Here is a 13,072-nt window from a genome sequence, read left to right on the forward strand (position 1 = left end):
ATAGAAACATTAAAAATGTAATGTTTTCTATTTCCTGGTACTTACAAGTGACAGTCATCTGAAGTTTCTTAAATGTTTTCTGAACATAAAAGTTAATACAGCTTCCCAGGAGAATGAACATACTCAGAAAAATTAGATAATTTGGGAAAATCCAACAATGAATCTTCAGGGACCATGCCACTGGGTACATTTTACTAAATAATATGAAAAAGTATGCTTCCACTGAGCTCAAAACTGTTCTTAAGAATTTTTTTTCTGCAGATGGGTCAGCTTATAGTTCATTGATTAACTAACTTGGCAGGGGAGTGGCTCAAAATACTTGTCTTTACATAGTATTTTGATTTTTTTCATCAATCTTTTGTGAGGTTGGGGGAACGTGCTTCAAGATAAATCCTGACCTAATAATACAGGACACCAAAAGAAACACAAAACACAAATGTTCAACATTACTTCCTCTTGTATACACAGATTCCCATCCCCTTGAGTAATTGAATCTTTTAATCTTTAAAAAGGTAACTTTTTCTGAAAATTATATAGTTTAAAGAAGTAACAAGGCCTCTCTGCAGTATACTGCTATATGGAAGCTTTTGATCATGGAGAGGAAGGTAGATGAGTGCTCACTATGTATTTTATGATTCCTTCCAGGAGTCAGCAATCCCCCTGTAGGAGGCTCTAGAATTTCTAATGGGCTCCAAATTTGGGTACCAGAGCATCTACTGTGGTGCTGGGGTATGGGAAGACAACATTAGAATTTATGCTTATACTCATTTAACAAAAGGAAACTGTGTTTAATTAGTATTTGTATCTTACTTGCTGTGTTGGTTACACAAATCTTATGCACTGACACTAGTTACTTTACTCTGTCCTTGTTTCAGATGGTCCTGTCACAAACAGAATGTGTTGTATCCTGAAATAAAGAGGAAGTCACTCCATGAGTGGTGACAGTGGCACTCATTCTCTCTTGTTTGCTTATAGAACACTGTGATGTATCAGAATTTAGGAGTGTTCAGTGACTAGATTTTACAGATTATGTTACTACTCAGTTTTAACTAAAGCACCCCTCACAAAAGAGACCAAGTTCTTTAAAAATATTTCTTGACAGAAACTGCAGGCTAGAGATAATCTTAGTAATATGAGAGCAAGCAAACAACAATAGATGGATACACATATTTTGAGAATGAGGACACCCCCCACAACCGGGCCATATTTGTTTACTGATGGGATTCACAATTAAAGCCAGATAACTGATACCTTGGGAAAAAGGTACATGGCTCATGCCATTGTCTATTATTGGAAAAGCTCATGTATTTGATACTCAGATTTATTTGGTCTATTAATTCAGAACTTTATGAACTGGTATTATTAACATTTAATTTGAACCCTACATTGTCTTTAACATAAAATGAAATCTGGCTTAAACTAACAATAAATTGTATGGTGTGCAGAGTTTATCTTTTCTCTCTCCTGTTCCTCTCTTACATATATAGACATGTGGATATTAGAATTCAGTGTAAACCTCAGGAACAGTAACCTAAGCAAAATAATCTAGGTCACTTAGAATGCAGGGTCTGACTCCACAGTATTTTTTTTTTTTTTTTTTTTGCGGTACCCGGGCCTCTCACTGTTGTGGCCTCTCCCGTTGCGGAGCACAGGCTCCGGACGCGCAGGCTCAGCGGCCATGGCTCACGGGCCCAGCCGCTCCGCGGCATGTGGGATCCTCCCGGACCGGGGCACGAACCCATGTCCCCTGCATCCGCAGGCGGACTCTCAACCACTGAGCCACCGGGGAAGCCCCACAGAATTTTTAACAACACAAAAGAAGCCATAAATGGTGAAGTTTTTCATTATTCTTATTTTGATTCATCTATATATCCCCAAATAATCTGATCATTTGTAAAACTAAAGTACTATATAGGTTGAATAACAGAATTATAACGACTGAAAATGTATAATACTTACCCTATGTAGGAGTTCATTTAATGACCCATTTGGCATGTATTCAGTAACTATTCCCAAAAATTCAGGCTCATTGCAAATTCCCAAAATTGGAAGAATGTAACTAAATCTAGCTTTGTGTAAAATTTCAGCTTCTCTTAAGACATCATTTCTTTCACTAAAGAAAGAAAATGTATAATTATTTCAAAGTAAGGAAAAATACACAATTATCAAGCCCATAAATATTAGTTAATCCTGGATTTTTTCATTCATTAGCTTTTGACCTCATGTAAATTATGCAGCTTCTCTTAGTTTCTTCGTGTTTAAAGTTGGGATAATATCTACCCTATATATTCCATAGGTCTGTTTAGAGACCAAAATACCTGTATAAGCCACTGACAGAAAAAAGTGCTACATACAGATTATTATTGTACTCTTCTCAGGAAAGGGAAAGAATACCATGTTTAAGTTTATAAAGTCTATATTAGAATGATAGGTGCTTGAACTAATTACATTAAGTTTATGTTGTATTAAAATGATCACATTTGATTAGACTATTATATTAAATTTTATGGTTGCATACCATGTAAAAATTTTCTAAATATCCTGAATATTAAAACACTTAAGTGTTGTAGATTTTAATGACTAGATGATAATAGTTGCATAAGGGTCAATAATGCTTAGAAATTATATACTGGAACACAGGAAAAGGACACTGAGAACAGGTAAATGCTTAGAATGGATCCCTGGGCTAACTCTGGATCCCAGGTTCATCTGATTTTTCATTCATAAAACAAATAAATATTGAACATTTATTATGAATAAAGAACTGTGCTCAGCATTATGGAGACTAGTAAGTTTAAAAAAACCAAAAAACAAAACACATAGTCTGTGACCTCAAACTGTCCAGAAATCTTTTTAAGAAAAATAAGTACTCACTGTGGTCTTGATTTACACTTCTCCAATGATTAGTGATGTTGAGCACCTTTTCATATACCTATTGGTCATTTGTATGTCTTTCGATGTGTTAATTATATTGATATTGGTAATTATTCCATGATGATGTATATGTATAGCAAATAATCATGTTTTGCACTTTAAATATATACGATTATATTTGTCAATTATTCCTCAATAAAGTTAAAAAATAAGAAAAGCAAATAAAAAAAGAAAACCAAATACTTAAAATATAAGGCAGAATATGATAAGCGCCATCAAAAACAAGTAAATAAGCAAGCAAATAAATAAATAAATATAGGGAGCTCAGAGAACTAGTAAATCTGGGCTAGGGAGTTGCTACAGCCTTTAGAGAAAGATGTCAACAGTACCTTAAGGATGGATAGAATTTCAACCACTGGAAAAAGGGCATCCAAGATATGTGGTCCCTCTCCAAGATGGGAGAGATTTTGCCTTTCTTTTTCATCTGTGTCTCCCCAGGATCTGGAACAGTACCTGGCACACAGAATTTGTCTAATAGATGTGTATCAAATGAACTCAAGGAAGTTAAAGTACAGGCTATATCTGGAAAATGACAAATTGTTTAATATGAATCAGGATGTGTAACAGCGTGTGTAAAGGGAGTGAAGGTGAATAGGGTAGGGTAGGGCCTCATCGCAGAGCCTTAAAGCCAGGTGAGAGCATTTACACTTGATTTGGTAGTCACTGAGTTGTGACTACAGGTTATTGAGCACAGGAGTGACAGGAGTGGAACAAACTTTTAGGATGATTAACTTGGCAGCAAGGTGTAGGATCAGCAGAAGGAGGTAGAGTTTGAAAGCCAGGTATTAGAAGATTATAATACTAGTTAAGATGTGAAGCAATGAGAGTCTGAAACTATAAAGGTTGCAGTGTAAATAGAAAGAAAAACACTAGCTGAATAGAATACCCAGGCTCTGGTGGCTGACTGATTGACCTGATTGACTAAGGGAGGTATATACATATATATATGTGTATATGTGTGTGTATGTATGTGTGTGTATACGTATGTGTGTGTGTACATATATATGAAGGGAACTGCATTTGTCACCAATTTTTTTCCATGGACGATTTGGTATTGGTAGCAGCAGTAATAGAAAGAGAACTGTCTCTAGGAGAAGCTTATTAGGTAAACAATGATGATTAGTTGGTGTTTAAACCACCCAAGCTCTTGATGAATGGCTGCTGAAATAAGATAAGCAACAGACATTCCAGACCAGACTATGAAGCCTCCTTTAAAAACAAACAATAAGCAAAATAAAGCAAAAAAATCTTAGTCATCTATGTTTTGAAGAGGTAATATACTTACATGTTTCAAAATTCAAGAATTACAAGAATGCATAAAGAGTTTCTCTTCTTCTCCCTGCTCTTCAGCCACTTAATATCCCAACTGTGAGGCAACCAATTATACCAGTTTGTGAGACCTGCTTTAATTAAATTTATATTTCCTAAGCTGAAACAGGTCTGTATTTGCCTCATGAAATGTAGGTCAACAAGACAGTTATTGAGTAGCACCTTTGCTGGGAAGGTTCCTGGATACTCTGAGAAAGAATTATAGAGAGGGCATGCTAGGGGATATCTTAGTGATACTTAATATACTAATTCCTCCTCCCATTAAGAGTATGATGCATTCTTCCTTCTCTTGTGATCCTATGATGTGTTGGCCACTTTACTACAGTTGGTTTCATTATCCCTACTTTATATATGAGAGCATGAAGGCTCACATAAATTAATAATTTCTACTGGTCATGCCAACAATAAGTGGCAGATTTGGAGTCAGATTTGAATTGCAATTGTGGGACTCTAAAGCCTTTGTTTTTTCCACTCACTGCTTAATCAGAGAAGGAAAATTCTTGAAGTCAGATTTCAGGAAGAATGAGTGGGAAAACAGAAAAAGCCAAAACAGTTTAAAAATAGGTTTTTATATTAAAAAAATAAAATGTAAAACAGCTTTTATAGGCATATTACCAAAATTACCCATAACAAATTTCAGTTACAAAACAGTTACACTGTTTACACAAGGTATTTGAACAAGCTGTCAGACTCATCTACGCATAAGGAGTTGGGAGATTGTTGGGGAAGGTCCACTCGTTGGGCAGAAGTCAGGTTACAGAGAATAATTTACCAATCACTAAAATAAGAACATGTTACAGCACATAAACTTATTTTTCTTTTGTGATCTCAAAGAACAATGCAAACATTATCCACACCAGAGCCCAAGAAGTACATGTATCTGTTATTCCCACTTTATAAGTGAAGACATAAAACACCCTGTGAGTCAACTGCATAGCCCAGTCCTATGCTCAGACTACATAAATACTGCTAATGTTAACATTCTAGGTAACAAGTGGAAGAAAAATGTGATGCAGTAATGCCAGAGTGTTGCACTGGTCCTTATGGCGTCTTTGACGGCAGAATTAATTTCCTATCCGATTTAGTGAAGAATTTTAGAAGATGAAATTGTTAATGAGCACGAAAGGGAACTCCCTTCATTTCTTGGCCCCAAATGGCACAAAACTTAGATAAATTAAAATCTTGAGAAGCAGCATCCAAAATGGGAGGATCAATCTCCTTTAAAATACCTAAGGAGTCCATCAGTGCTAGATTTCCACATATTTTAATAGTTGATTCTAAAATACATCTACCCTCTCTAATCAACCACCACCTTTCAAAGTTGACTACATACACATAATTTCCCAGTAATTGCTCCACAGAATTCAAGACCCTGGGTAAATATACCCCGTATATCACTAAATCAGGATTATGGTACACAAAAAGCAGGAACAATTTCTAGAGGTGTCTCAAACTTACTGTGAGATCTAGCCCATCCAAGCCTGATAGCAAGAGAGCAAGTAAAAGCCACAGGCAGATGAAAGTCAATACCATTAGCAGGGCTGAAGCTGAGGAATTTATCTGCTGTTGGATACTGACAGCCTCTAGCTAATCAGGCATCTAGCATGATGTATTTTCACTTTAGTTATAGGGGGAGGAGAGGAGAATGTTGCAATCATGGATGTTAACTCACTAAGAATTGAATGCAGGGCCTAGTTAAATTCCTATTGGAAGGAAAATACACAAGACTAGTGACTAGACTCATTGATTAATATATACGGTTGAAAGGTTTTTCTGGAAACAGGAACTAATCTAGCCTTCCCCTGAAATCTGGACATTGCACTAAACTTGTTCCAGGATGGGAGACACATTCAAAAGTTTTGGTCATTTAACAGCTTTCTGATTTCAGTTTATTGTTAGCAAAAATAATACAAGTTTCCTCTAGAGACAGGCTTCCTTCCCTGTGACGGTAAGAGGAGAAACTAAATTGAGTTTGATATCTAAACTTTCATGCCTACATGTGTAAACCAAAAACAACAAAAAGCCCAAACCAAAACGTCCCAGACTCTACAGCAGTGCTGTTCAATAAAAATATAATGTGAACCACATATACAATTTGAAATTTTCTAATAGCCACTTAAAAAAAAAGTAATATCCACCTGTGGCTAAGAGCTACCTATTGGGCAGTGCAGCCCTAAAATTCGACTTCAAAAAAAAAAAGGGAAAAACAAAGCAAACAGAACCCAACTTCAATAAAGAGGACGTTTAGAGTTGGGCTGTGATTGCTGATATTTGGTGTCTGGAGAAAGGAGGCCCAGGAGTAAGAAAAAAAGGAGAGGGCAGTGAAAAGAAGCGTGATTGCTGCATCTACAGAGAAGCCTGCTCTCCCCACCATGTTAGCCCAAGCGTTGAACGGCTGCCTAGAGGTGACGAGGTGTGCGGCCGATCCCAAGTGGTCACCGTCGCTTGGGCTTCAGAGCCCGCTTGCCGGGGGTTAGAGCCAGTGGGGTGGAGAACGCAGATTTCGGGGATCCGCGGTGGAGCCGCCAGGGCGCCCTACCTGTCGAGCAGCGGGGTGTGAATGTGCAGGTGTTTCACGGCCACCTGAACGCGCCAGTCTGCGTGGCGGGCAGAAGACACGGTGCCGGACGCGCCGCGGCTCAAGTAGCGCAAGTCGGCGAGCTTGTGGTACGGGATGGTGGGCAGGGCGCTGCAGATGGCCTCCTCGTTCATGGTAGCGGGTGGCGCGGGCACTCAGGCAGCCGGTCGATTCCGGAAGTGCCCGCCGCTCCCGCGGCTCCACCCCCTGCGCGAGCCGGGTCGGCAGGCCCTACAGCCTGCCGGACATTAGGTCACGAGGCCGTCCATTCTCCGCGCAGCCCACGCCAAGCCGCAGCTTATCCGGAGCCGGAGCGGACTCTTCTCTTCTAGAGACTGGTCAACTCTGCGGCGGCGGGGCGCACAGGGGAGGAGCTTCCTCTCTCCAACCTGGCCCTCCCAGGCGCTGCCAGCCACCCGAGCCCGCCTTTCGGAGCTCCTCCCTCCCCAGACTTCTCAGGCGACGTCAGCGGCGGATGCCGAGGCGGGGATGAGGGCCACTGGCCCGCGATCCTCCCAGCAAGGCTCCGGCCTCGGCCTCAGGCCCGAGATCTCCGCCTTGTGGCGACCAGACGACGTGTGCCACACCGGCGGGGCTCGGGCGGGGGCTTCGAAGTAGGGAAGTGAGCCAGGGGCGCTCAATTTGTCTTCTCTCCCCCCAACCCACAAGGTTGGAAAGGTTTTCTTTTGGGGAAATTGCCTCTCCGCAGCTTCACACCCAGTCAGCGGACCTTCCCACCCAGGAGGAATGTCCTCTGGTCCCATCGGCGCGTCTTCCGGGAGTCGCCAAACACCAGACAGAGGTAGCGGGGTGGGTGTGGCAGCTGCCATTTCCTGACTCCGCGCCTGCGCGGAAAGCCCTTTGAGGACGTGCGGTGGTGACTTACTAGGGCTCCGCACTTCTCAGCCCGGTGAGTCAGGTAGGGGTGTAGATTCACTTGCGTACCTGGACTCCAATCTAACCTCACTTCCAACTACTTCAGTCGTGTGGGGGTGGTTGATAAGCCCTGTCAGAGCTTAATCCTGTCTAAACGTTCAGATGTTTAGTTCCTGTTGAGTGCTTCTCTACTAGGGACGTATTCTTCTCTCTCTCTTTTTTTTTTTCCTCTCCTGACGTCCATAATTACAGACAGAGATTGAAAAGTAACCTTGAGAGAGTCCCTCCCTTGATTCCAGGTAAGACTGCAAACATTTCTTTCTTATAGATCTGGGAAGAATGCTGTGTTTAATGCCAACCAAAAAAGACTGCAAAGATCTTTTTACCTTAAACAAACACTTTTCTACACCTGAAATGACTATTTTGCAAAGTGTGGTGCAAATATTATACACAATACCAAGTCCATGCTAGGCATTTAATGAATTCTAAAGCAAAAGTAATAGGGAATGCCTGACTTCAATCAGGGATTTCTGCCTACAGAAAATCAGTGCATCCTGTATTTTTGTATTGCCTGAAATGAGAGTAGCAGTGTTACATTTTACAATAAATGGAAGCTGTAATGAAAGAGTGTGTTTTAAAATTTGATAATTTAAAATAAAATACTTAGCTTTAAAGATATGGTCTGATAATCTATGGTTCATTCCTTAATAAGCTTTTTGCTACAAAAAGTGCTCAGAAAACTTTTCCCATTCATTCATTCATCCAGTCAGTTTACAAACAGAATTCTAGAGAAAGAGAACAAAAATTAAGAAGGGAGGAAATGATCAAAATAATAATTCAAGAATTTCTTCCAGGACCAAAAGACAAAGATGTTCATATTTAAAGGACCCACCAGCTACCCACAGTGACTGAAAAAGGACCTATGTTAAAGCACACCATTAAAAAGATCAGAACACTAAGAATAAAGAGAAGATTCTAAAAGTTTTCAGATGGAAGGAGCAGGAATAAACGGATGAGAATTAGAATGGCATTGGGTTTCTCAACAATAACACTTTTATGCTAAAACACTACAGTGAAATTTCAAGTTTTGTAAGACAATAACTTCCAACCTAGAATCCTATAGTCAAACTATCCATCAAGTGTAAGAATAGAATAAAAACATTTTCACATATACAAGGATGAAAACATTTATTTTCCATCCATCCATCCACCTTTTTTTTTTTTTTTTTAGGGCAAGTTACTAGAGGATGTGCTCCAACAAAACATGAGAGCAAGACAAGAAAGAGAAAGACATGGGATCCAGAAAAAAGGACCAGGAGAATGTGAAGGGAAATGCCAGGGTGAAAGATATGTGGCAGAATTAGAGAGCAGTCGTTTTCACCGGAGAAGGAAGATGGCAGACTCCAAGAAGAAAGACTGGTTAGTGTAATTGAATTTATTTAGATTACTAATTTTGACTATTTGGGTAGTTATATTGATAGATGTTTGATAGATCTAATGAAATACATGATAAAATTCGAGAGAGAACTTAAAAAATATAAGCAAGTAAAAAAAGGAAGCAATTATTAATTCCATGAAAAGTAAAAATTAGACAAGAATGGAAACAGTGTTTCTCCAACTCTTCTGTGGTGGTGAAAATTTTAAGACTTTTTAGAGCTTCTGAAATACTAGTATATTATAAATCTCGAAGGAGAGAACATGCAGCATAGAGCACTATAAAATTTATTTATATTTTTAATTGCATTACTTTAAAATTTTTAAAAATTAGTATTCACTTGGTTCAAAGTTTAAAAGTGTAACAGACAGATAATTCAATAGAAAATTAGGCAAAAGACCTAGGTAGTTCACACAAGGGTATATCTAAATAGCAAATAGCAAATGAATGTGAAAAGGTGCTCGACATCATCAGTCATTAGAGAACTACAAGTTAAAACCACAGTGCAATATCACTACACAAATACAAGAATAACTAAAATTAAAAAGACAGAATATAGCAAGTGTGGGTGAGGTTTTGTAACAATTGGAACCCTTGTACATTGCTGGTGGGAGTGTCAATTGGTACAATCAATTTTGCAAACTGTATGGCAGTACTATTAAAATTGCAGATATGTGGATCCTCAGCAATTCCTTGCCTAGGTATATGGACATGCATATGCATATACTAGAAAGTTCATAGTAGTGCTATTTATAATAGCTTCAAACTGGAAATTACCCAAATATCCATAAATACTAGAATGGATAAGTGATTCGTGGCCCATTTAAACAGTGGAATACTAAACAGCAATGATATTGAGCAGTGTACAATATTGATGAATTGCACAAATACAATACTGGATGAAAAAGCTAGACACAGAAGAGTATACATTTTATGAGTCAATTCCTATTAAGTACAAAAATAAGCAAAACTAGCCTATGCTTTTAGAAATCAGGATAATGTCTACTCGTGTAGAGTGGTCATAGTGACTAGAAGGGACAGGATGAGGCCTCTGGGGTGATAGAAATGTTCTGTTTCTTGATCTAGGACCTAGACTCTTGGTGCCAGTTGCACGGGTATGTTCAGTTATGAAAATTCTTTGAGGTTACACAATGTGCACTTTTCTGTATATATATATATGTTATACTCCAATAAAAGGTTAATAGGTTTAAGTACAAAATAAATAATATATGTGGGTGTATATTATGTCTCTTACTTTTATTTAATTAGTATTACAGTATATACCTGTTCACCTTGCTTGTCTTTCACTTAGTAATCTATTTCAGATATCTTTCCATACAAATGCATAAAAAGCTTTCTCATTTTTTTTTTTTAATGATAGATATGCCATAATTTACCCCTCATTGGTGGACACTTAGCTGTTTTCCACATATTTACTATTACAAATTATGCTGCAATAAGTAATCATTACATATGTCATTTCATACATGTGCAAGTGTATCCATATATATGCCCTAGAAGCTGAACTGCTGGACAAAAGAGTTATGTTCATTTGTAATTTTGGTTTGTATTGTTGAATTGACCTTCACTGAGGTTGTTCCAGTTTTCTTTTTCTGCAGACAAATGAGAGTGCTGTTTCTCCACATACCTTATTTCATTTCTTTTCGAGATAGATAGTATAATGTTGATCTGCTGATTCCTGTATTTCAGTGCTTCTAAACTCATTTAAATGCTAAGATTCTTTTTATTGCAGACCTTCTAAATATCTGGCTTCAATTTGTTTATCACAGCCTCAAACCTTTAGCTTTCATTATAGTTTCACTATTATACAGCTTAAAAATATGTATTCTTAGTGATATGTACATTGTTTAATTAATGCCCATAATGAATGGCTAATGACAGGAAACCTAAAGAATACTAATGATAAACCACATCAACTAAATGAGAAGCAAAGAACATGAGAATAATTATGCAAATTAGGCTAAAAAACAAGCTTCACACCTATATGTTGAATTCATCTATTCAAAATTCTGTAGAGTCATATTAAGTCATATTTTCCATTTACTGAGAATAAAGGTTATTTATATCTGCATGTGCTATTTTAGGGACATGGTAGCTTGAAATGGCATGCTTGAAATCTCTCAGAGTCTGTTTTTTTGTTTTGCTTGTTTTTTTAACTTCAATGCCTTTTATTCCTGTAAGTTCTTATTTATTTATTTTTCTAATTTTATTTTTTAAATTAATTTTTATTGGAGTATAGTTGCTTTACAATGTGTTAATTTCTACTGTACAGCAAAGTGAATCAGCTTTATGTATACATATAATGTCCATGGACAGAGGAATGGATAAAGAAGATGTGGTATATATATACAATGGAATATTATCCAGCCATAAAAAGGAATGAAATTGGGTCATTTGTAGAGACGTGGATGGAGCCAGAGACTGTCATAAAGAGTGAAGTAAGTCGGAAAGAGAAAAACAAATATCATATATTAACGTTTATACGTGGAATCTAGAAAAATGGTATAGATGATATTATTTGCAAAGCAGAAATAGAGACACAGATGTAGAGAACAAACGTATGGACACCAAGGGAGGAAGTGGGGGGGGGGGTGGGATGAATTGGGAGATTGGGATTGACATATATACACTATTGCTACTATGTATAAAATAGATAACTAATGAGAACCTACTGTATATAGCTCAAGGAACTCTACTCAATGCTCTGGGGTGACCTAAATGGGAAGGAAATCCAAAAAAAGAGGGGATATATCTCATAGTCTTTAAAATTAGAAACAAGACAGAAAAGTTGAAAAATAAACCACTTAAAAAAGTACAAATGCAAGAATTAAAAACATCTCATATTCTAATTTTTTCTATTTTTTGGTCTGAAAGCATCTGGTAACCATTGGGGGAAAATGGGTGAAGGATATGTGGAACCTCTCTGTATTATTTTTACAACTTCCTGTGAGTCTATTATTATCTCCAAATAAAAAGTTTTAAAAAGTTGTACCTGGGTGTATTAGTTTCCAGGGACTGCCATATCAAAGAACCACAAGAATTATAAAAAGGTATGTAAATGAGAAGTAAGGCTTCCTGATTCTTCAGATCTCCAGTTCACCTTCCCTAAGACAACAAATAAATTTAACAAATATTATGTGCCATAATGCTAGGTGCTGGAAATACAGGGATAACAAAAGACACATGGTCTCTGTCCTTAAAATGCTTTTAGTGTTCTAAGGGAGATAGAACCTAACCATACAATTACAGTAGAGTGTGATAAATGTTCTGGTAGAGAGGTCCAGGGCACACTCAGAAATTAGGGGAAAGAAGCCTGCATGGTAATTTAATGAAGAGAGGTAAGGCAAACTGCCCAAAGTCATAGAGTTTTTAAACTACAGAGACATGATTCCTGCACAAATCTGTTTGAATTAAAGCTCATATTCTTTCTGGGAACTGCTTGCTGTATCACTAGGGTATTACATTTTCAGTTTCACTTTATATGATGTCTCAGGAGAGGAATTTAGTAGCAAGAGGGAATTTCCCAGCTACAAAAAGACAGTGATGGACAAAAATTTATTATTAAGGGACATTTCATGGGAAATACCATTTTCTTTTGACATTTTACTTGGCAGGTTTCCAAGAGTGTGGAAAGATGTGTTACCAGTAGCTCAGTCTGCATTTAAAAATTTTAGCTCCTGAATTAAGCAGGATATTTTGCTTTTTCAAATGTCTTCAGAACTCAAAATCATTTTCTCCAGCTGTCACTCCTAGCTTGTTAGCAAAATATACTAAGATATATTTTTTAGGCAATACACACACACACACTCAGAGACAAAGACACACTTTTTTTTTTTTTCTGCTTTAGGCAGTGGCTATATGAAAGAGATTATAAGTTCAATACCCTTTTTAGTATCCTT

General features: G+C 37.7%; 1 protein-coding gene and 1 long non-coding RNA gene across 5 annotated transcripts in view; one reads left to right on the plus strand and one right to left on the minus strand.

Annotated features, from left to right (window-relative positions):
- The window catches only part of RIPK2 (receptor interacting serine/threonine kinase 2), a gene marked incomplete at its 5' end in the record, with an annotated part of 30,297 nt that extends 23,322 nt beyond the window's left edge, over positions 1–6,975 (minus strand). The window contains 2 exons of one of the 3 annotated variants that reach the window (XM_082674974.1): positions 1,960–2,113; positions 6,803–6,975. In XM_082674974.1, the coding sequence (XP_082531100.1) occupies positions 1,960–2,113; positions 6,803–6,975 (327 nt within the window). Of the gene's footprint in view, positions 1–810; positions 858–1,959; positions 2,114–3,263; positions 3,450–6,802 lie in introns of those variants that run through there. The other 2 variants (XM_082674975.1, XM_082674976.1) reach the window with 2 other exon arrangements.
- Positions 6,976–7,616: 641 nt separating this feature from the next.
- Positions 7,617–12,119, plus strand: LOC309835134. 2 transcript variants are annotated; one of them, XR_014297939.1, is made up of 4 exons: positions 7,627–7,751; positions 7,970–8,016; positions 8,949–9,136; positions 11,446–12,119. It is a non-coding gene; the product is annotated as an uncharacterized lncRNA (long non-coding RNA). The 2 variants fall into 2 exon arrangements; XR_014297938.1 differs by lacking the exon at positions 7,970–8,016 and having other exon boundaries at positions 7,617–7,751.
- The last annotated feature ends 953 nt before the right edge of the window (positions 12,120–13,072 follow it).

The sequence above is a fragment of the Grampus griseus genome (assembly GCF_964374135.1).
Source record: "Grampus griseus genome assembly, chromosome: 17".
In the NCBI taxonomy this organism is placed as follows: Eukaryota; Metazoa; Chordata; class Mammalia; order Artiodactyla; family Delphinidae; genus Grampus; species Grampus griseus.